At 43.0% G+C, this 24,609-nt stretch overlaps 1 protein-coding gene across 2 annotated transcripts in view; it reads right to left on the bottom strand.

Moving 5' to 3' along the window:
- The window catches only part of KLHL3 (kelch like family member 3), a 122,629-nt gene that overhangs the window by 74,959 nt on the left and 23,061 nt on the right, over window positions 1-24,609 (bottom strand). For both annotated transcript variants that reach the window (XM_005682967.3, XM_013965577.2), the window contains exons 3-4: window positions 17,799-17,905; window positions 6,393-6,514 (exon numbers count right to left, since the gene is read on the bottom strand). In XM_005682967.3, coding sequence (XP_005683024.1) covers window positions 6,393-6,514; window positions 17,799-17,905 — 229 coding nt within the window. The remainder of the gene's footprint in view (window positions 1-6,392; window positions 6,515-17,798; window positions 17,906-24,609) is intronic.

Below are 24,609 nucleotides of genomic sequence, written 5' to 3'. Positions count from 1 at the left end.
CTCCATAACATGTGCCCTAAACCAGCACCAGCTACAAACCCTAAAGCCAGGCCATGAGTTGACCGACCATCCCAGTTTGCTGAGACCTTGCCAGTTCTAGCACTCAAGTCCTGTGCCCCAGGAGAGCCCTCAATTCTGGACAAACTGGGACAGTTGTTCACCCCAGGAACAAGGAACTTGTATTCAGTTACACTGAGAAGGCCTGGTGGGGAGGAGTAATCCAATGCTGTCCAGCATATACTCGGGTGTAGGAGCCCCCAAGGGTCAGATGTGATCAGAGGATGCAATGGACAGCAGCCCTTTAGTGCCGCGGAGAAGGAATTTCTGAGAGTCCAATCCCCACCCCCGAGATTGCATCCCAGCCAAGCTAAAATGCTGTCGTGCCAGAGACACACACCCCCTCTCCCTTGCCCTCTTCTTTACCACAAAGTCAGTTGCACAGTTTGGTGCTAAAATTTTCAACCTCATGACAACTACCCAAAGAAATGAAATAATAAATACTTCCTGAACACACTCCCTAGATTATACTTTCAGTTTTTAAAACCTCCCTGGATACAGCTACCCACACAGCTTTCAACTTCCTCACTTTTCACAAAACCCACGTGGCAGACAGAAACTCTCAGAGCTTCCCCCATCCTGCTTGGGTCCACCCCTGCCCTAAAGTGTTCCCAAGCTGACATCCCAAAATGAGCAGGCTGGTGGCTTCTCTAATCACCCCTTCCCTCTCTTCGATCTTATGCCGTGGTCTTCCCACTGCTGCTTCACACAGGAAGGCGCGAAGAAGAGGCAAGGGAGTCAGAGTGCTGTATCCCTGCTCAATTGCTGAGTCTCAGGGATAAATAGGGGCCTGGCCCAGTGGAGCTCTGGGGGCTGCACCCAAGGAGAAGCAACACAGATCCTCAGAGGCTACGAAAGAGCGAAAAACATCCAGGAGATGGTCTTCACTTCCCTCTCCTACAGCCAAGGCTGGAAAATGATTTACTCTTCTCTTCTCTTGCCTGCAGTTCGACTCCCTCAAGCGGTAGCAGTAACAAGATTAGGAACAAGAGGCCAAGTGCAGGTCCTCAGCTTGGAAGCAAGACTGTCCTGGTGGAACTGCTAGGGCTGTGTGGCTTGGCCCTTGGAAGGAGGCTGAGACCTGAAAAGGAGCAGTTGGCTGGAACCACTGCAGGAAGGGAAGATGACCCTGGGTTAAAAACTTTCAGCTTGCCTCTCGCTGTCTCAGCATTTCGGTTCTGGGAAAACAGGCCCTGGAATGACCCTCAGCAAACAGTTTACAGGTTCCCCTCCAGCTTGCAAATGGCTTCCCCTCCATTTTTCATGCGCAGGCCCTGTTGTTTTTTTTCTCTCCCTCGGATAACATGAAAACCCAGCAGAGGATATCCCGTCACAGAGTTTGTTTCCTTTAACAAAAACAAAAGGAAATGCCCTGCCTCAGAAAGCACCTACTCCTGGAATTTCAGAGAAGTAGGGCCATGCACAAAGGGAGGGTACCAGTCAGAGGACCAGGTGACAAGGCTGTCCAGGGGCTCTGCCCCCTGCCCACCCCCCCTCCACCACACACAGCAAGTTCTGCCTCTGCCAGCACCAGGCATGAGTCCTGCCACAGAAACAAAAAGTTACTGAGAGAAAGAAGAAGGGGGTGGGGGTAGGGGTGTACAGGAGAGTTAGCAGAACTACACTGTGATTAAATGTGTCACTTAGAACACTTAGAAAAAATATTTTATGGAAGTATAGTGTCACTTAGAATTTTGACTTCACTTACCAGCCATGTGACTAAAGGCAAATTACTTAACCTCTCTCTGCCTCTGACTCCTCAACAGTAAAATGAAGATAGTAATCAGTTCACTTCAGTTCAGTTGCTCAGTCATGTCCAACTCTTTGCCACCCCATGAATTGCAAGGACACCAGGCCTCCCTGTCCATCACCATCTCCCGGAGTTCACTCAAACTCACGTCCATCGAGTCGGTGATACCATCCAGCCATCTCATGCTGTCATCCCCTTCTCCTCCTGCCCTCAATCCCTCCCAGAGTCACAGTTTTTTCCAATGAGTTAACTCCTCACATGAGGTGGCCAAAGTACTGGAGCTTCAGCTTCAGCATCATTCCCTCTAAAGAAATTCCAGGACTGATCTCCTTTAGAATGGACTGGTTGGATCTCCTTGCAGTCCAAGGGACTCTCAAGAGTCTTCTCCAACACCACAGTTCAAAAGCATCAATTCTTCGGCACTCAGCTTTCTTCACAGTCCAACTCTCACATCCATACATGACCACAGGAAAAACCATAGCCTAGACTAGACAGACTTTTGTTGGCAAAGTAATGTCTCTGCTTTTCAATATGCTATCTAGGTTGGTCATAACTTCGCTTCCAAGGAGTAAACATCTTTTAAGTTCATGGCTGCAGTCACCATCTGCAGTGATTTGGGAGCCCAAAAAAATAAAGTCTGACACTGTTTCCACTGTTTCACCATCTATTTCCCATGAAATGATGGGACCAAATGCCATGATCTTAGTTTTCTGAATGCTGAGCTTTAAGCCAACTGTTTCACTCTCATCTTTCACTTTCATCAAGAAGCTTTTTAGTTCCTCTTCACTTTCTGCCATAAAGGTGTAGTAATAGTACCACCTTAAAGGCTTGTCATTGGACTCAAATGAAATAATACATTTAAAGCAAGCAACACAGTGTTTGGTGCATAGGGAGTCCTTAGTTACACTGGTTTTTATTATTCATTAATACAAGCTGAAGTCAAGATTCTGATCATGCACTTCCTAAGAAATTCGAGTTGACCACATCAACAGGGTACAGCAAATTAGAGAGAGCTGGATTCAAACCCCAACTCCACCACTAACTACCTGTGTGACCATGGGTAATGTCCATTTCACCCCTCGCAACATCAGTTCCTTCAACCGTAAGAGAAGAATCATAGTAGAACCTTTCAGTATTGGTTACAATAATTAAACGAAATAATGCATGTGAAACAAAATAATGCATGATCAACACGTGCTTTGCTTACAGTGAGTATCGATAAGAATCAGTTACGAATTGTTGCCTCCACTGTAGAAGGGCAGTTCAGTCTCTCCAAGGTATGTGTGGCTGGAAAGAGAAGCAGGGCATAATCTCCCAGCCATTTAACCAAGGCCCAAGTCTCTAACCCTTGTTTTCCCAGGAACCTCTGCGTACACGCCCTCAGTGCAATGCATCCTCACACATACTGTCTTCATAGACAGCTTGTGAGCAACTCTCAACAAATAGATACATCACAGCAGGAGGACGCAGCCACATTTTGATTTAAAACTTTCTCTTAACCAGTTTTGGTTTTCCCCTAAGGTCATCCCTGACCAAACCATAAAGTTACGGAAAAAAAGGAAACTAGTTCACATATATGATTGATTCCAAACTGCAGAGTTTTATTCCACATTGTGCTTCCCAGGGGAGTCCCTGCACATGCAGCCTCTCCTCACTCCCAGATAATACTGAACGCAGCAGGTCCCTCCAGGGTCTCACAGGCCAGCGGGGTCGCAGACAGGCAGAAGAGGAGGCAGGCCTGCACACACCATGCATCCTCAGTGAGGTCTGCCCTTAACCACCCTCATCAAGGTGGTAATGAACACTCTCTGCTTCCTGGGTACCTCCACTCTGGCCCCTACTACAATGGAGGGCACCCATTTGCCTGGCCACCTCTCTCCCCCTTCAGACATGTGCTCCTTGGTGAAAACGCTTCTGTGTTCACACTGCTCTCTGTGCCTACCCTGTCTGCTGGCACACTCTCCTAAGTGCTTTACCTGTAGTAATTCATTTAATGCTCACGCCAACCCTAAGAGGTTAAGCACTATTATTATGCCCATGAGACAGGCAAGAACACTGAGGCACAGAGAGGTTAAGTACCTTGCTTGGGATCACACAACTAGAAAATGGTGGAGCCGAGATTTAAAGGCAGACAGTCTAACTCATGACCACCCAACAGAATGGGCACTATTATGATTCCTGTTTTACAAATGAGAAAACTGATCCTTGAGGCAGAACGTTAGTGGGGGTGTCAGAGAAGCTCTAGTGTTCCTCACTATGAGTACAGCTAAGATTTATTACCTTGAAAGGATACAAAGCAAAATCAGCAAAGGGAAAAGGTACATGGGGCAAATTTTGGAGAACAATAGCCACAAGCTTCCAGGAGTCCTCTACGAAGGAGTCACAGAAAACTCACTTAATCCCACCGGCAATGAACTGTGACAACACGTGCAAAACATTACCAACCAGGAAAGCTAGCCTGACTCTGAGAGGCCAAGACGTGTGTCAGGTGTCAGTTACAGAGGCACCTTCTGCCTAGCATGGACTAAAATTCCAAAGTCTCAGAAGGAAAGCAGGTGATCGGCATAAACCATATTGCTTGCACGAACAGTTTAAGCAGTGCAAGCTACTACCATTATCACTAGAGGAGTGGGAACTCTCTCAAAATCCAAGTTGCCAGACTCTGGATGAAGACTGACCTTGTAAGCAAGCCTTTCTGAAGATAGCAAGCAGGCTTGCCATGTTCACTCTTTTCTGCACATTCCTCTATCACTTTCATGTTTATAGTATCTCTAATAAAAGATTTAAAAAAATATTTACCCCCTACACATTTTTTAGGTTGACATCTAGCATTTTTCATTAAAGTTGCAAAGGATATAATTTCCTGCATTTTGTAAATCTCAACATTTATATCAGTCTCAAAAGCACCTAAATGAATTTTAAAAACATGGTGATTTCATATAACTATCACCCATTTAAAAAAATTTTTTTCCACACATGCCCTATACATACTTTATACTAAATTACTTTGCACTTACTGTTACTGCCCAAAAGTTATTCAGCTGCTTAAATTTTGCTGCTTGACCTAGTATGTACCCACGGCATTGCCCACTCCACTCTGGATGGGAAAGACCAGAAATAATGGAATGGCTATGCATTTTACTGTGCATAAAAGATATTTCAGTTTTAAAAGGGCGAGGAAGGATTAGACTAGATCACTGTAGAAACTATACCACCCAAAAGTCTGTCTAGGGGCCAGAGACAAAAACAGGCTATACCCTGGGCAGGCTCTACAGGTCCAAATGCAGGGTGCCTCAGACCCTCGGTTTGCCTGTGGAGCCTGGTAGGCTACAGCCCGTGGGGTCGCAAAGAGTCGGACACAACTGAGTGACTTCACTTCACTTCACACCCCTACCAGAGTACCATTTACCACACAAAACTAACTTCTACCCATCCTTCAGTCCTCAGCTCAAATCTTATCTTCTGAAAGAGCCCTTCCTAGACTCCCCACTTCATTCAAATTGTTCCTCTCCTTCAAAGGACTTACCACAATTTATATATAAACATTACTTGTGTGCCTATTAGACACACAAGACAGATGAGTGTCTGTCTTCACCCTAGAACACAAATTCCATGAAAGGAGACAATGGAATCACCTCCGCTCACAGTGCCCAACACAGTGCCCAACAAAGTGTCTGGCATATGAGAGGCCCTCAAACATTCTGGCTGGATGGAATGAATACACAATTACCAATGTGGCCTCCCAAACACCTCAGCCCTAAAAAGGGCATGGTGTTCTGAATAAGAGAAATACGTCATGGTAGTTTGCATATCTATCATCATCTCATATATTTTATCTCTCTCACAATATAAGGTAGAATTTTGCTTTAAAATAAAAAAGAGAAGAAAAACCTTTCATATCCCATATAATTTCCACTACTTTAATAGCAAGATCCTTAATGATAAGAAATAGCACATCTTGTGTCAGCATTTGGCCTGGTGGTTCATAGGTTTCCAGACTGGGCGACACCCTCCACCATCCCACCTTCGGAGCCAGGACACTGATGTCTCACACCCCACAGTAAGGACACACACCTTTGGGTGAAGCAGTGTCTTTGCTGATTCCTCTTTCCTAGGCTCCAGATGGCTGAGAAAGAGACCAGGGCGGCAAAAGGAGGCAGAGGCACAGACAATCCACCTCCATGGGCTCAGGGCATTTCACTAACACTAACACGAGAAAAACTGTAAACAGACTCACAAGCCAATACTCAAAATCCGAGATGAGATGATGACTGGGGAGAAGAGGGGTCACCCAGGCTGAAAGAGTTTGAACCAGCATGAGTTAAAGACTTTCTGCTCATTCTGAGGGATTATGGCCTAGTGGTTAAAAACATGGGTCCCATGGTCAGGCAGGCAGGATATGAGGGTCATTTGCCCTGGCCACGTATCTCAGGACAAGTCACCCACTCTCTTTGAAGCTTCAGTTTCCTCTACAGTTACCAAGTGAATTGTTGTGAGGGTTAAACGAAATGATGATGTAAATGGGGCGTGGTGGAGAGGGGCTGAGTATATGATACACTGAGCTATTAGCTGGAGCTGAGTTTACCTGGACGTTCTCTTCAGTCACCTCAATCTCAGCCGTATAGATATAGTCAATCAGCTTACTCAGGGTCTGCCCATCCACATCCTTGATTTCTATCTTCTTGGCTTTACTCTCAGACATGTCACCTACAGTTCAAAACAAAAACAAAATGGACATGAACTTGGTGCCTAGGATGTGCTTAACTTTCCCATGGTCTCCTACCCTGTCTTGGCAAAATAAAAGCACTATCTGTGCTCCTGGAGCCAGCAAAAGGAACACTCAGCCACAGAGTAGGACATACTAGCAGACATCAAGGTCACATCAACTTCGGGTCTGTGATCATCCACAAGCCCAACCTCAAGCATTCCCTAACTCTATCCATTGCCCCTTTTCATTTTGAAGGCAAATCTATACACGAGAAAGCATTCAACCAAGTTCCTGCAAACTTGTACACAGGGGGCCAGAGAAAGTGAACAAGATATGAACCTGTCCTCAAGGAGCACTTGGTCTAGTAGGGCAGAAATATTAAACTATATGAGATGATGGTTTAAACCAATTATTGAGTGCTAACTATGGCCAAGCACTGGGCTTAGCACTTTAAACTATTGCCTCTTTTAATCAATGACTTAAGAGCATTATTCTTAACATCCCCATATTACAGATAAAGGAACTGAGGCACAGGAGCAAAGGTAATTCACTTTGCCTACAGTCACACATGTGGGAAGGGGCCAGGCGAGACTTGAAAGCCAGCAGTCTGACTCTAGAGTCCACACTAGTAGTCACTGTGGTATGCTAAATCCAAAGAATGCAGAAGATGGAGCAACACACCCTATTTGCAGAATCCTGGAAGGCCTCCTAAGAGGAAGTCATATTTGAGTTGGCTATTCCACATGCAGCAAGGTGAGGAAAGATGAGCTGGATGCAGGAACCATCAGCGCAGCGACAGAAAAGTACCAAAAGGATAAATGTGGGAAACAGTGAGAGGGTAGCATGGCTGATATGTGGAGTGACAGTGAGAGGAAGGAGGCTGGAGAGACAGCTAGGAGAGGACTCGCAGAGCCCAGTTAACCATGCAAATGAGTTGGGACTTTATCCTAAGAGCAGCACCACTGAACGGTTTTAAACGAGGGAATGACATCAACAGATGGGTGTCTTTGAATGAAATTTTGGACACATTGGTGGAGGCTGGACCAGTGGCAGGGAGAACAGATGGGAGGCCCTGATAACCATCCAAGAAAGAGAGAACACAGGCCTGTGAACTAGGGCAGCAGAGGCACCATGAGTGTGCAGTCCTGAGGCCCCTGACCGCAGCCTGCTCTCTCTGTACAGCGCACACAGCTCTGTCTAGAGCCAGGCTCATTCAACCAAGGTTGCTGGTTTCAGGAGGAAAAGACAGGCAAGATGTGTCCTTGTAGACTGAAATGCTGGGCAACGTGACTGCAAGAAATGGGGCTTCAGAAGTCCTTACGTGAGTGTGAAAACAGAGCCTGGGCGGTTGTTTTCTGTCTGTGGAATCTGTGCACTGGAGCCAAGCAAACACAGGACAGTACAGCCCGTGGGCTGCAGACGCCCACCTCCAGGCTGCATGGAGTATGCATGATTCCTCCACCAACCCACAGTTCCCAGCCTGACACACTCTAGATACAAGTGACGCCAGAGAGGGAGGAAAGATGGGGGTGCAGAGACCTATTCCAAACCCTGCGGGCTCCCACTGATCAGGCAGCCCAGTGATCCCCAGTCTATTCTCTTCTCTCTGACTGCCGGCAGAAGCCAGCAAAATGGCCTCAGCACAAAGAGCCCTGAGACAGGACAAAGAGGCAAAGAGGAAACAGGAAAAGATGGTGAGTTTCTCCTCTACCCATAAAACAAGCTTTCGCAATCTCTCTCTTGAATATACTCCATGACAAACAAGAACACACACATAAGGAAATCAAAAGTTAAATTCGTCTCTCTAAACAGCTATGAAGATGTTCACTAGCAAAGATCCAGTTGGTAATGATACTGCAAAAGATCATCAAAGATAGCCAATTCTCAGTTTAAGAACTTGGACCTTAGAAAAAAGGCTGGGAAAAAAAAAAAAAGCAACCTGACTACAAGAATCAAGAGACTCGGAAGTCTTCAGTGAGTGTGAAATCAGAGACAGCCTGGTCTGATTGCTTGCTCTCTATGGAAGTAGAGTTTGGGAGTCAGGTTACGGTTTTGTATCTTGGGGGTAAACAAGTGGAATCTCCTGAAATTGTATGAAAATATTTGTACATATGGGCAAAAGTTTGATTTTCTGATAAGATGAACAATCATTTTCATCAATCTTGAATACCCAGAAAATGTTAAGATACAGTTTTCTAGACAATGGGATTTTTTTTTCCTTGCTTCTTTATATGAATCAAAAATTTCTGCACTAAGTACTTAAAATTCCAACAGCAAGGAAAAACTGGAGAAAAATCTAGGGCCTCAAAGACCATATCTTTTCTGATGAATTTCCATTATAGGAAATTGGAGACTTATATTAATATAAATCATAAGGACTTGTAAAATCCAATTTAATATCTCTGTGAACCAGTAGAAATTACTGCATCAAACAAAGATGTCAGCTTAAACAAACCCTGAACGTGCTAGTAATAATAGTTGCTACTACATGCCAGGCCCTCAGGGTTTACACACATTATTTCATTTAGTCCTTGTAACAACCCCAGGAGGTATGAGATATTGCTTCCAATTTATAAATTATAGAATTGGCATATCAAGAGGCATTTGCACACAGCTAGTTAGAGGGCAGGGCTGGGATTTCAACCTTTGGCCTAACTTTAGACCTCATGTCATTTTTAATAAATCCCTCTATAATTTAAACCTGACCCTAACTAAAGACCTTGACAAAAGTATTCCTAAAGTGAAGAGTGAAAGTGTTAGTAGCTCAGTCCTGTCCAAATCTTTGTGACCCCATGGACTGTAGCCTGCCAGGCTCCTCTGTCCATGGGATTCTCCAGGCAACAATACTGGAGTGGGTAGCTATTCTCTTCTCCAGGGGATCTTCCTAACCCAGTGATCAAACCAAGGTCTCCTGAATTGCAGGCAGATTCTTCACTGTCTGAGCCACGAGGGAAGCTCATTTGACATATAACAAGCACTTAAATACTTGTTGGAGCAGAGAAAGAAAGAAAAAAGAGAGGCTTTCTCTTGACATCTCATCAGTCCACAGACTACAGTTAATTCTGAAGAAGGAGAAATCATCAAAGGCTTCTTCATTTTGCTCTTTCACTCACCTCTGCTACTTTGACAAAATATTTCTAGAGGACAGAACATAAGCCCTGTAAGTCCCTCTGTCTTCAAGGTTAACCCAAGAGCCCTCTTCTGCTGATTTTTCCCAAGAGGCCCAGCCCAGCCACCTCAGACTCTGAACTTTCAGAAAAGAAGAAATGCAGATGGCCAACAAGTACATGAAAAGATGTTCAACACGACTAATCACCTGTGACAGGCACATCAAAACCACAATGAGATATTACCACACACTGGTCACAACAGTTATCATCAAAAAGAACACAAATAACATAAGCTGGTGAGGACGTGGAGAAAAGGGAACCCTCCCACCGTTTGTGGGAATGTAAATTGGTATAGCCACAGTGGAAAACAGTATGGAAGTTTCTCAAAAAACTAAAAATAGAAATACCATATGACCTAGGAATTCCATTCCTGGCTGTATATCCTATTCCCCCCAGAAAAAACAAACACAATAATTCAAAAAGATACACGCGTACCAATGCTCACAGAAACATTATTTATAATTGCCGAGATATGGAAGCAACCAAAGCATCAATCAACAGATAAGTAGATAAAGAAAATGTGGTCTGTATATATGATGGAATACTACTTAGCCATCAAAAAGAATGAAATTTTGCTATTTGCAGCAACATGGATGGACTTGGAGAGTATTATGCTAAAGTGAAAAATGTCAGACAGAGAAAGATAAATTCTGTATCATATCATATATGTGAAATCTAAAAAATACAACAAATTAGTGGATATAACAAAAAAGAATCAGACTCACAGAAATAAAGGCCAAATCAGTGGTTACTAGCAGAGAAGGAAGAGGGGAGGGGATGGAGAGGTACAAACTATTAGGTATAAAATAAGCTACAGGGCTTCCCTGGTAGTCCAGTTGTTGAGAGTCTGCCTTGCAGTGCAGGTAACACCAGTTCGATTCCTGGTCCAGGAGAATCCCAATTCTGCAGAGCAAAACTACTGTGTGCCGCAGCTACTGAGCCTGTGCACTAGAGCCCACGAGCCACAACTACTGAGCCCATGGGCCACAGATACTGAAGCCTATGCGCCTAGAGTCTGTGCTCCGCAACGAGAGAACCACACAATGAGAAGCCGACATACAGCTAGAGAGCAGGCCCTGCTCTCTGCAGCTAGAGCAAGCCCCCATGCAGCAGTGAAGACCCAGCATAGCCAAAAATAATATATAAATATTTTTAAAATAAATTAAGAAAATAAGCTATGAGGATATATTGTACAACACAGGGAATATAGTCAGTATTGTATAATAACCATAAATGGAGTATAAGCTTTAAAAATTGTGAATTTTATTGTACACCTGTAACTTATGTTGTAACAGCAACTGTACTTGAATTTTTAAAAGAAAAATAAAGAAAATGAAAGTTGTACATTTTTCATCCTCTGTTAACATCATATCCTGTTCTTTCAGATAGATCTTGATCTACCTAGCAAGGGCAGATATTTGTTTGTTCATTCACTCAATAAGCAAGTATCAAACAGTCCCTATGGGCAAGGCCCAAGGACACAATGGTGAACAAGTCATGTTCCCAGCCCTCATGGAGCTCAAACTAGTAGAAAGATGAGTAAACCAGCAATTTCAAAGTGTGTTAAATGCTAGAAAAGGAGACTTAATTTAATTTAAAAGGCTCTTAAGCAGGAATTCCTCTACCCTGAACTGTATGTAAAATAATGAGCATACAGGAGCACATATTTACTTTTTTGTGGAAAGAATCCATTGTTCTCATCAGACTGATGAACCTGACCTATTCTGGGGCCACAAAAATTTGAGTCTGGCAGAAGCACAGCATATAAAAGGACGAAGGGGGAGAGATGGCTGAAGATACAAGCAGGCTCTGGACAACTTGAGGGCCTTGTACACCATGCAGAGAAGTTTAGACTTCATTCTAAGGGCAATGGGGAGCCCTTGACAGACTTTAAGCAAGTAAGGAATACATTAGATTTTTATTTAGTAAATATGACTATAGCTACAGTGTAGAAAATGGGATGGGATTGACGGAACAAAATGGGGGCAGGTTGACAAATTAGAAGGCTGCTGCAGTAAACTGGGTGAAAGACGATGGCAGCTAGACTAAGGGACTACATCTTAAACTTCTTTAAATCTTCAGACTCTACCTTCAGACCAGCACCTAGAAGTCTCCAAGAAGCATAGAGAGCCCAGGAGAGCAAGGCATAGTCTCAACCTAGCAAGCACATCACATGCACCAAAGTGTGAAAGTGTTAGTTGTTCTGACTCTTTGTGACCCCAGGGACTGCAGCCACTAAGCTCCTCTGTCCATGGGATTTTCCAGGCAAGAATACTGGAGTGGGTGGCCATTTCCTTCTCCAGGGGATCTTTCCAAACCAGGAATCAAACCTGAGTCTCCTGCACTGCAGGCAGATTCTTTACTGTCAAAGCCACCAGAGAAGCTCACGTGCACAACAGAGCTCTTTTTAGGTTTAGGACTGCCCAAAGGGGGGAAAGGTGCATCTTGAGGAGCCATGGAGGAAAATCTTTCACCACCACATAAGACAGGAGGGCTAGAAAATCACTGGCTCATATCCTAGACTGCTGATAGAAACCCAACCCCATTATTCAGCCAAAGGAGCCTCAAGAGCGAGAAAGGAATGGTAGAATGGCTGTGAGGTCTTTCCAAAGAGCCAGACACAGAACACCAGCCACCCCTCGAAGCTGTACAGCAAAGGGAAGAAAAAGTGCATTCAGGAGTCCTTGTGTTACAGAACTCTTCTTCACTCCTCAGTTGAATCTTTACTGTTGAAATTAAGTTTCATGATCTGGGTAAAAAGAAAACAGAAGATCCTTACCCTCTGCACAATGATCCTGCCTGGGTGTTAGGATGGTTATTATACTCTCTCACCCCTAACCTTCATCTGTCTAAGTCTTAAATGCCAACTCATTTGGCTAGAGTTGAGACTTGTGCCACATGTTAGCATCACATGAGGAAAAGAAATAACCTGCCACCTTGCTGAATCCCAGCCAAGCCTCCTGCAGGTAAGGTTTGCAGGTGAGCCATCTATGCCAGATAACTGCAAAAGGTTGACCTCTGTCTCCTGTGAAATAAGGACATTCCTGGCCCTGCCTTTATGCCAAAGCTGTGTGACATTCAAAGGAGATAATGAGAGTGTGAGAAGCACAGCAGCAGGATTCAGCAGAGCTGCAGTGCTGGAGATCACCCCAGCACCCAGCCTCCCTGGACTCTCAGCCTTCCTCCACCTGGAGAGGTCTTTCTCCTCAGGTGAAGTATCAAATCAGGAAGGAAATGCCTATGTAGCCAGAGATGTTTCATGCCAACCCTCACCGCCACCAGGGCAGCAGGTATCAGAGCCTCCCCACACATCCACACGAGCTGTATAAACTATGACGGGCCCTACACATAATAAGAGTTAGCTTTACTAAGTACCTATTCTGTGTTGGGTGCTCTTCCCTGGTGGCTCAGATAGCAAAGAGTCTGCTTGCAAGGTGGGAAACCTGGGTTCAATCCCTGGGTCGGGAAGATCTGGAGAAGGCAATGGCAACCCACTCCAGTATTCTTGCCTGGAGAATCCCATGGATGGAGGAACCTGGCGGGTCACAAAGAGTCGGACATGACTGAGCAACTAACACTTTCACACTTTCATTCTGTACTGGGTGTCTTATTTCCCTTACCTGTATCTGTTCCCTGCTTATTGTTATTATTGTTTTATTGTTATTATTCCAGTCTCACAAACAAGAAAATAGGATCACAGAGGTTAAGTAACTGCTTACAAACCTATCAGTTGCTGGAATCAGGTCATGATGGCTCCAAAGCCCTTTCTAAGATACCACACCATCCCCTAGTTAAGGTGTCATTACCAAAGAGGCCTTTGCATCAACAACTCCAAACCTCCTCCATGAACACTCATAAAAAATTTCCATCCAGTGGTTCTCTCCAGTAGAGATCTGAAATTTCAAGACTGAGCTACGTCAAGTGCAGACAAGTCTACCCCAGACCATCTTGGTCAAATCAGTTGCACCTTAATGGATGCTGGTAGGTGTCTGAACAATAGTCTCTTTTCCAGGGTGCTACACAAGCCTGTGTTGAACTACATCAACCCAGGCTTGAATGACATCCAAATCAATTCTTGAAAAAAAGTCACCATTTCTATATCAAGAGCAACATATTTTTAGACATGACTACTGCACCCATCACCCTCAAATCTAGGACACTTAAGCCACAAAAGGACATCTGACTTTGATGTGGTGTGTTAGGGACAGGAAGAAGAAATCCCATGATACTGTAAGCTTCTGCCCTGAGATAACCAACTCTAAAAGATACATGGAAGACCAGGCTGTTTCTCCTCAGTCCCATACAGGCTCTGATCTTCATTTTTTCCTACCCCCCTGAACTATTCTACCCAACTTCTAACTCCTTAGGGGCAAAATCCTCAGAGGCCAGACCCTATCTATTCTGACTACTCCCTCAAGGCCCTCTTAATACAAAGAAAAGATTCTACTCCCTAGTGTTCCCTCCCTCCCTGCTCCATTGCTTTGGATTAAGTCATGCTAAACTGCACGATATGCAAAGATCTTCAAAGACATCAATACATCATTCAGACACTCAGAACACAAACATGGTCCAAGGCCTGGTGGAGTCAGGCATGAAGAAAGCCCCAAACAGTGGTTCTACGTGATGAGTGCATGCCTAGAGGTGAGTAAGAGAGCCTGGCCCTGACTGTTCAGCTGGTTGGTGTCCACTCCTTCCAAGTCCCTTGCCTCTTACCTCCAGCACATTCCTGACTCTCCTCATTTCTAGTCACCATATAGTCAAAGACAACAGTTGAATATCAACCTGCATCTAAAAGCAACTTTTCTTTAAAAAAAAAAAAAAAAAAGCCAATCTAATCAGCCTCAGTGTGTAATATCAATACACTAGAACCAGAAGAATGGGACAGCTCACTCTCAGGGCTTCTTGTGGGATGGAGCTCAAATGTCTTTTCCTGAGCCCACATATTCTTTAGAACTTAGTTCTTTTAATACCATAAAATGGGACTGCTTTTAAAATTCTGGATGATACGTAGGGATCTATATGGAGTACCAATACTATAGGTACACAGAACCCATAGTAAAGGGCATGCTAAAAACAGGGGGAAAAAAGTGACTAGGCTGTTTTGGGGAAATTATCTTCCCCTGGAATGGAGGTGCTAGATGGGGAGAAAGGGGTTGAGGGGAATCTTAAGTATTCCATACTCACAGGGAAAAGGACAGGGTCAGCCCTGCTGGCCTCTCCAATCACACTATTCTAAAGGAGTAGACTGCAATTCAGGTGACTGCCCATCCCAGATCCTCTCACAGGCTGGTTGCCTTTGGACACTCTCCTGTGGACACTCAGACCTCAGTTTCATATTTATTCCAAGTTATGGGAAGGACACTATCAAGGAGTGGGGCTGATATTTGGGACCATCGACAGACATTTGGGCAATATGAACTCAGAAGACAAACAAATAAAAACACGTTAAGCCTGAGTAAAAGATCTTAATCACACCACTCAAGTCAGAAGAAAGCCACATATATTTTCTCTTCTTTGGGGCCTTAAACATGCCAATAGAAACAGACTTAAAAAGAGTCAGCTGGACCTTTTCATTAACCTGATAATGAGAACAAAATTTTGCAGTTACTTTTTTCTTGTACCTGTTTACCAATATTTAAGCAAAATCAAAGGGCCTCAAAAAATATACAAATCTGATACAATGCTGATGGAAGCATACGCTGGTACAACCGTTCCAAGTGTTGTGGAGTTGAGACACATGTCTCACAAGGATTCAAAACATGCACACACTTTAATCAAGTATTACTTATTCTATTTTTTTTCTGCAATGAACATATATGCATAGTCTTTGGATGAACATATGGATAGGTGGATGGGTGGGTGGATGGATGGACAGATGGTCAATGGATGGAAGGAAAGAAAGATGGAAGGATGGATATTAACTAGATTCAATGGAAGCCATGGGCTGGGCCACACATTAGACTGCTTTCTTCTCTTGATTCTCTTCTCCTTAAAATTACTAGAATCCAAGATCTGATCCAGAAGCATATTTTCTCTCCCTTTTTAAAAACACTTTGTTTTTGCTTAGGCACTTCCATGAACCCAGAGACAAGTTCATTAGGAAAAAAAAAAAAAAAAAATGGAGCCCAGAGTATAATTCATTGTAATTGCAAGTGGACTCCTCTTTTAATACTAGACTTTTAAAGTCACACACATGGAGAAAAATGACTGGCAGAGCTATTTACTGAAGTTGCAACTAAATTTGTAGAGAAGTGGCTCAAAATTTCCAGGTAATGAAAGTAGCTGGTTTTCCAGGCTGCATTATGGAATTCCTAGTACAAGGCTCAAAGTGAGGGAAGCGTGGCTTGGTGCACTTAGCAAAAACAATGCTCCAGGTTGAGATCAGCCAAGAGAGGACACATATGGGGAACTCTCAAATAACAAGCTCTAAGTTCCCACCACCACCCCCCATCAAGAACCACTCCTGCCTTAGGAAAAGGACAAGAGCCTATTCAGGAAAAATGTGCCTGTACTCACCCATCCTTAGCAATCCCATATTCATTCGTTTAACCTTCAGTTGTTCACTGTCTCCTAAACACCAGGCCCTGGAGTGGGCACTAAGGATTCGACAGTGACAGGATGTGGTCCCTGAGTGCCCAAGAACTCACAGTCAAGGGTGGGAGACATTTTGTTCATTTAAAAATATTTTAGTGCTAGTGTGTACCAGGTACTCAGGATATGGAAACAAACAAAACTAACAAGATCCCAATCTTTATGGAACTGATATTCCAATGAGGAGACACAGGTAAAAAAGTACTTAAACAACTAATCAATATGATTTTCAGATAGTGATGAGTTATGAAAAAAAACCAGAGATGAGTTATGGAGTATAAGGAGACCTAGTATGGAACTGTGGCTCAGGTGGTCAGAGAGGAGGTGGCACCTGAAGTATAAACTGCAGGGTGATAAGCAGTGAGTACATGAGACTCCAGAGCATGGGCACCACAGACACCAGGAAACAGACAGGAGTGCAGAATGATAGTGACCACACTCAGAGGAAGCACAGGGTACAAGTGAACATGTGGAAGGGACAGCAGACCTCATCCAGGGCCATACTCGGGCCAGCTGGCCTTCAGTCAGCCATGATAGATACAGCACTGCCTGCGCCTGGCTCAGGGGAGGGGCTGCGAGGTACTGCAGACAGGAAGCTCAGCCCATGGATTTAAGGGAATTCGGGCTCAGAAGTAACGCACATGCAACAGATGGACAAAGCTGTTTGGCATGTCCAGGAAACAGGGATTCCCGGCAAAGGTGCTGAGACAGAATGCAGATGGTGAATATGCTTCTGTCTTACTCTTTCCACCCCAAGCCCGCCATCACATCTCCCAACTCTCTCCCAGGTTTAGGCGCTAAGTCATGTCTGACTCTTGTGACCCCATGGACTGTAGCGGGCCAGGCTCCTCTGTCTGTGGAATTTCCCACACAAGAATATTGGAGTGGGTTGCCATTTCCTTCTCCAGGGGATATTCCCAATGCAGGGACTGAACCCAGGTCTTCCACACTGCAGCAGCAGCTTTACTATCCGAGCCACACTCTGTCCCAACACTCCTGTAAAAAGGCAAAAGGAGGCTCAGGGCCCCTGCCTGGAAGAAATGGCTAAGGACTGACAAGATGTGAAACAGCTAGGCCAGCCAGCCCTGGGCCAGGAGTCCAGAAGCCAAGTTCCACTCATTCACCGTGTGACCTCAGGCAAGTTCCTTCCTTGCTCTCAGTCTCAGTGTCCCCAGACTGCAAAATGGATGGAAGAAGCCTGAGGGTGAGCCCAAGAGTCTACATTTCTAACAAGCTCCCTGACATGATTACGATACACAACAAAGTCTGAGAATTCACGGACTGTGATTCTACCTTTGTTCCTCAGAGTGAACTGCAATAGGGGCTGCAAGCTTGACCTGGCTGAGGCTATGAGTCCATCACAATTCCTTGTACCTCCATAGTTCAGAGCAAAGAATCTGGCACATAAAAGCTCCTCAGGGTGGAGCCTTCTCTTTCCTCCCCCACTCACACCACCACCCTCAACATTCCCCAGTTGGGACTGCAGTCCCACAGGTATGCGTTTATCATCTGCCCCTCATACCTGTGAACATCGCACAGAAGTAGGGGCTGCAGGCTGCCAGGACCACACGGTGGGCTTCTATCTCGACATCTTCTGCCACAATCATCACGTCACACAATAGCTGTTTGCTGTAAGACACCAGTGAGGGGAAAGGATGGGTCACAGCACAAACACCCACCCCCAGCCATACAAGGGTATTTTTTTCTCCCACCCACATTCCATACTATCACTGTCCAATGGCTGTCAAACGGCTCTGCCATATCTTGAGTCAGGCAGCAGAATGGACTCATCACCTTTTCCAAGTCCCTGATAAGCCTGACATTCATGCTTTCCTGAGGCACTCAACTCTGTAGAGATCCAACTACAATGTAGCTGCAAATTCAGGGCTCCTCCATCTGTCTTCATATTTCTGCTCCCCAACTCTACCAGCTCCGACTGAGACAGGGGGGCAGCTCAATGAGCAGTGGGAACAGTTTCAGGCTGCTAGTTGAGTGACTGAATGAACACCAAGGAGCATGAGCACGCCCCTGAGGTGTGCCACCAGTGAGAACAGGTATTAACTATTCCCCAAGTGATCCACTCACTGCCTATGAAACACTGGTAAGAGGCCAGCCATGTCCGGAGGACTTAAGTATATTTCTCTTCCCACCCAGGTTTAACACTATCATCAAAGAAACTCCATGTATATACACAGTGCTCCCTAAAGACCCTGTGTAAACTCCAATCACTGCAACTATTAAGAAAATTGTAACCATATTTTTACTTGTTTTTCACCCCAAACATGGTGACAAACTTTTGAAAAGGACATATTTGTTGTTATATCCTAGACACTTGGCTGAATGCATAGCACACAGTAGGCTCAAATTTTTACTGATAAATGAAGGAAGGAAGGAATGATATTTTAAACAGGATCAGTCTACACTCAGAGAGGGAACGAATATTTGACTACTTTGAAGACTGCAAGGATACTACAAGACCTACCAATTCAAGAATTTTTCCTCTACCAGCCTTTCAAATTCTTATCATGGCTATTATTATTATAATAGCTAACATTTTTTTAATTACATGTGCCAGGCATTGTTTCAAGCACTTTTTAAAATATATATTATTTCATCTAATCCTCTCTACAACCCTAAGATGTTGAGCTATTATTATGTCCCATGTTTCAAAAGAAGGAAACTGAGACCCAGAGACATTAAGTAACTTTCCAAAGGTTACACAGAAAGGGAGCAATAGAGACAGGATTTGAATATAAGGAGCTGAACCCAAGAACCCACGTTCTTAACTTCTGTAGTATCCTAGTCACCGCTAGTCCCTCCCTCAGCTTGAAGCACTAGAAGTGGGAGGGAAGACAGGGAGATTAAAAACAATGTACGGCAAAACCAATACAGTATTATAAAGTAAAATAAAGTAAAAATAAAAATTAAAATAATTAATTAATTAAAAAAAAACACACAGTTCAACTGTGATCCACTGGCAGTAGTTACTTGCACACTATACGGAATTGTGGATCACAAAAACCTTAAATTCTTAAAGAGATGGGAATACCAGACCACCTGACCTGCCTCATGCCTCATGAGAAATCTGTATGCAGGTCAGGAAGCAACAGTTAGAAGTGGACATGGAATAACAGACTGGTTCCAACTAGGGAAAGGAATACATCAAGGCTGTATATTGTCACCCTGCTTATTTAATTTATATGCAGAGTACATCATGGGAAACGCTGGGCTGAATGAAGCACAAGCTGGAATCAAGACTGCCAGGAGAAACATCAATAACCTCAGATAAGCAGATGACACCACCCTTGTGGTAGAAAGAGAAGAACTAAAGTGCCTCTTGATGAAAGTGAAAGAGAGTGAAAAAATTGGCTTAAAGCTCAACACTCAAAAACTAACATCATGGCATCTGGTCCCATCACTTCATGGCAAATACATGGGGAAACAGTGGAAACAGTGAGAGACTTTATTTGTTTGGGCTCCAAAATCACTGCAAATGGTGATTGCAGCCATGAAATTAAAAGATGCTTGCTCCTTGGAAGAAAAGTTATGACCAACCTAGACAGCATATTAAAAAGCAGAGACATTACTTTGCCACAAAGGTCTGTCTAGTCAAAGCTATGGTTTTTCCAGTAGTCATGTATGGATGTGGGAGTTGGACCATAAAGCAAGCTGAGCGCCGAAGAATTGATGCTTTTGAACTGTGGTATTGGAGAAGACTCTTGAGAGTCCCTTAGACTGCAAGGAGACCCAACCAGTCCATCCTAAAGAAAATCAGCCCGGAATATTCATTGGAAGGACTGATGCTGAAGCTGAAACTCCAGTACTCTGGCCACCTGATATGAAGAACTGACTCATTTGAAAAGACCCTGATGCTGGGAAAGATTGAAGGTGTGAGAAGGGGACAACAGAGGATGAGATGGTTGGATGGCATTACCAACTCAATGGACATGAGTTTGAGTAAACTCTGGGAGTTGTTAATGGACAGGGAGGCCTGGGGTGCTGCAGTCCATGGGGTCACAAAGAGTCAGACACAACTGAGTGACTCAACTGAACTGAACTGATCTGATACTGAATTGAGAAGTCTGAGGTCATGACTGGGTTCCACATGAGAGTGATGAGATAATATAATGAATCTTCCACGGTAAGCAGCTGGAACAGAAGCTACATATTTGCCCTCCCTAGTAGAGCATATTAAGCCAACTACTCACATATTAGTCCAGGTTCACTTTTCAGAGAAATCGAGTCATAAAGCCTGAGAAGGCTAGAACTGCAAATGTCTTTAGAGATCACCCTATGATGCTCAGAGAGGTGACCCCAAACCACAAAAGCCTTAGTCTTTGATCCAGTTCTGACTCCAGGTACAGTACCATTCCTCCCTCATGATTGGTTGATACTTAGAATGGAAAAAGACAGAAACTAGGTTAGCTCCAAAAGGGAAAGGGGATCAGGAAAGATTCAGCACATGGAATAAGGAACCAGTGAGGGGACTTCTGGGAAAGGTCAGACCTCTGGGCACCAAGAAGCAAAACCTGGGAGTGGGACCTCATCCTGCAGTGAACAGCACACCCTAAACACAAATCTTATCAGGAGAAACCAGCTCAACTGGGAACAGAACTGGTTCTGACTCAACAGGCTATAAGAACATGAACAAATTGACCCCACCGATTTTCTCATCTTTCTTAGCTGCCTTGGGACATATACCATGGGGGCCAAATGAGATTGTAGGTACTACTTGAGAATAGTCTTGTTTAAATTTGGATAAAATATATTTTAAAAATGTATTCCCAACATGAATAGATTCATCTTGGACATTTTCACTTCTGTTAAAGATTTGGGAGAGAAAATAGAGTTATCAGGGCTATTTAAAAAGGCAAGTAATTTTTTTTGGTAACTAGTATTAATATTTTAATAAGGAAAGTATTGACATAGATGAGTCACAGATGCTGAACAAATTTTCAATGTCAGGTACTAGGAAAGCAAATAAAGTGGGATATCTTACATAAACCCAGAAAGGCTGATAATTCTTGAACAAATGAAAAAGAGACAAGAAGGAAAAAGGAATAAAGATGGAGAATTCAGTCAGCAAATAAATGAGAGCAGTTCTGAGAAGCAGGAGGTACATCTCAAGGCCAGAGAAACTCTAACCTGGGAAAGTAACCAATAAAAACTTGCCAAACACTCAAAGTAGACTTTCCCACCACTTGTCTTCACACTGGAGACATCTTTGTCTCCACTACACAGAGAAAAGGGAAGGTGCAGCTCCAGAGGCACTGTGTGGCTCATCAGCACTTCTGGGGCCAGTCACCAGAGATCCTGTGAGACTCTTTTTTCTGAGTGATCACATACTACCCCAAAGGACAATCTGGAGGAAAGTTGAGTTATACACAATGTGTCTAAAAGAAATACAGTAGAGATGTTAGGAAGGAGCTCAGACCCTGGAATCAAACTGACCAGGATTCATGACCCCTGAGAATCATAGAACTGACTTGTGCTGTAAATAAGATGATGAATAGTGTTAATAAAAAACATTCAGTAAATATTAATTGATTTCTTGTCTCCCTTTTTTCCACAAAATACTTCATTTATGATTAGAGTAAGTTTTGGACATGGTAAATTTGAGCTGCCTTTTGGATATCTAAGTGAGGTTGTCAAGTAGGCAAGTGGATACTAGGGTCTGGAATTTACAGGCAAGAAATGGTAAAGAAGTTGGGAGAAGAAGAAGAACCAACAAAAGATATGAGAAAACAGCCAGTGAGACAGGAGGAAAACCAAAAGGGTGTGGTGCCCAAAAAGCCCAGTGAAAAGATGGTTGCAAAAAAGAAGGAATGATCAATTGTATCAAATACTGCTAATAAGTAAGATAATATTAATGTGGCAAGCCAGGGCAATTAGGCAAGCAAATGAAATGAAAGGCATCCAAATTGGAAAGAAAGAAATAAAACTATCTCTATTCACAAATGATATGAACTTGTACATACAAAATCCCAAGGAATCCACTAAAAAATTAGAAGAATAAATAAAGGAATATAAGAAGGTTGCAGAATATAAGGTCAGTATACAAAAGCAATTGTATTTCTATACACTTGCTGTGAACAATCCAAAAAAGATATTTTAAAAATTCCATTTACAATAGCATCAAAAAGAATTAAATACTTTAGGAATAAATTTAACAAAAAGAGTGCAAAGCCTGTACCCTAAAACTATAAAACACAATTGAAGGAAATTAAAGAAGACCACTGGAAAGACCTCCAGTGTTCATGAATTAGAAGATTAATACTGTTGAGGTGACAATTCTCCTCCAAAATGTTCCACAGATTCAACACAATTTCTATCAAACTCTCAACTGCTTCTTTGCAGAAAGGGACAAGCTGAACCTAAAATTCATAAGTGCAAGGGATCTAGAATGGCCAAAACAATCCTGAAAAAGAAAGGAGTTGAAAAACTCAGGTATCCCAGTTTCAAAACTTAAGCGTGTATGTGCTCAGTCAACTCAGTTGTATCCGACTCTTTGCAACCCCCTGGACTGTAGCCTGCCAGGTTCTTCTGTACATGAGATTATCCTGGCAATAATCCTGGAGTGGGTTGCCATTTCCTCCTCCAGTGGATCTTCCCAATCCAAGGATCAAACCTGCATCTCCTGCGGTTCCTGCATTAGCAGGTGGATTCTTTTACCACTGAACCACTTGGGACACTTACTACAAAGCTAAAAACAGCATAGTAATAGCACAAAGATAGACATACAGATCAACACAGTAGAACTGAGAGTCTAAAACTAAACACTCATATTCATAGTCAGCTAATTTCTGAAAGGATGCTAAGACCATTCAACTGGGAAAGAATAGTCTTTTCAACAAATGGTGCTAGGATTAAATGGATATGCTTTGTTTGCTAAGTTGCTTCAGTTGTGTCTGACTCTTGGCGACCCTATGGACTGAGCCCACCAGACTCCTCTGTCCATGGGATTTTCCAGGCAAGCATACTGGAATGGGCTGTCATTTCCTTTTCTAGATCTTCCTGACCCAGGGATCAAACCTACATCTCCTGTATTGGCAGGTGAGTTCTTTACCACTAAATCGACTTGGGAAGCCCAATTAGCTGGATATCCACATGCAAAAGAAAGAAGTTGGATCTCTACCTCACATCATACACAACAATCAACTCACAATGAATCAAAGACCTAAATGTAAGAGCTGGATCTAGAAAACTCTTAGAAGAAACATTAGGGTAAATCTTAATGACTTTGGATTAGGCAATGATTTGTTAGATAGGACACCAAAAGCACAAACAAACAAAAAATACATTAGACATCAAAGTTCACAACTTTTGTGCTTCAGAACATCAGGAAAGTGAAAAGAAAACATACAAAATGAAAGAAAAACTTTGTAAATCATATGTCTGATAAAAGTCTTATATCTAGAATATATTAAGAACTTGAAACCTTACAACTCAATAATAAGTAGACATATAACCCAAAATAAAATAGGCAAAATATCTTAATAGAACTCTCCAAATAAGATACAGAAATGGCCAATGATGACATAAAAAGATGCTGAACATCATTAGTTATCAGAGAAATGCAAATCAAAACCACAACGAGATAACTCCTTACACACACTAGGATGGTTATAATCAAAACATAGGATATAATAAGTGTTGATGAGGATATGGAGAAATTGGAACCTTCATACACTGCTGATAGAAATGTAAAGTGCTGTGGAAAACAGTCTGATAGTTCCTCAGAAGGTTAAACATAGGTTTTATTTGACCCAGGAATCCCACCCCCAAGAGAAATAAAACACACATTGACACAAAAACTTGTTTCTGAATGTTCCCAGCAGCAATATTCATAATAGCCAAATGGTCTCAAATTTGTACATCCATACAATGAACTATTACTCAGCAATACAAATGAATGAAATACTGAGACATGCTATAGCATGAATGAACCTTGAAATGAACATTATGCCAAGCGAAAAAAGTTGGTCACTAAAGATACATTATATGATTCCAAAATAGGCAAATCTATAAAGACAGAAAGTAGATTAGTAGATTAGTGATTGTCTAGTACTGGTGAGGCAGGGTGAGTGGATAGGAATAACAGGGGAATTACTGCTAAAGTATATGGGATTTGGGAGAAGTGATAGAAATATTCAAAAACTGACTGTTGGTTGCCCAATTCTGCTAATATAATAAATACCATTAAAGTATATACTTTAAATGGGTGAACTGTATGTTATATGAATTATATCTTGATGAAGCTGTTATCAAAATTTAAAAAACAGCATATATATCTGAAAAAAATGAAAAGTCTAAATCAATAAGATATATGTACT

This window comes from Capra hircus, chromosome 7 (assembly GCF_001704415.2).
Source record: "Capra hircus breed San Clemente chromosome 7, ASM170441v1, whole genome shotgun sequence".
NCBI lineage: Eukaryota > Metazoa > Chordata > Mammalia > Artiodactyla > Bovidae > Capra > Capra hircus.
The sequence above is the reverse complement of the archived record's forward strand: the minus strand, read 5'-3'. Positions and strand labels throughout refer to the sequence as shown.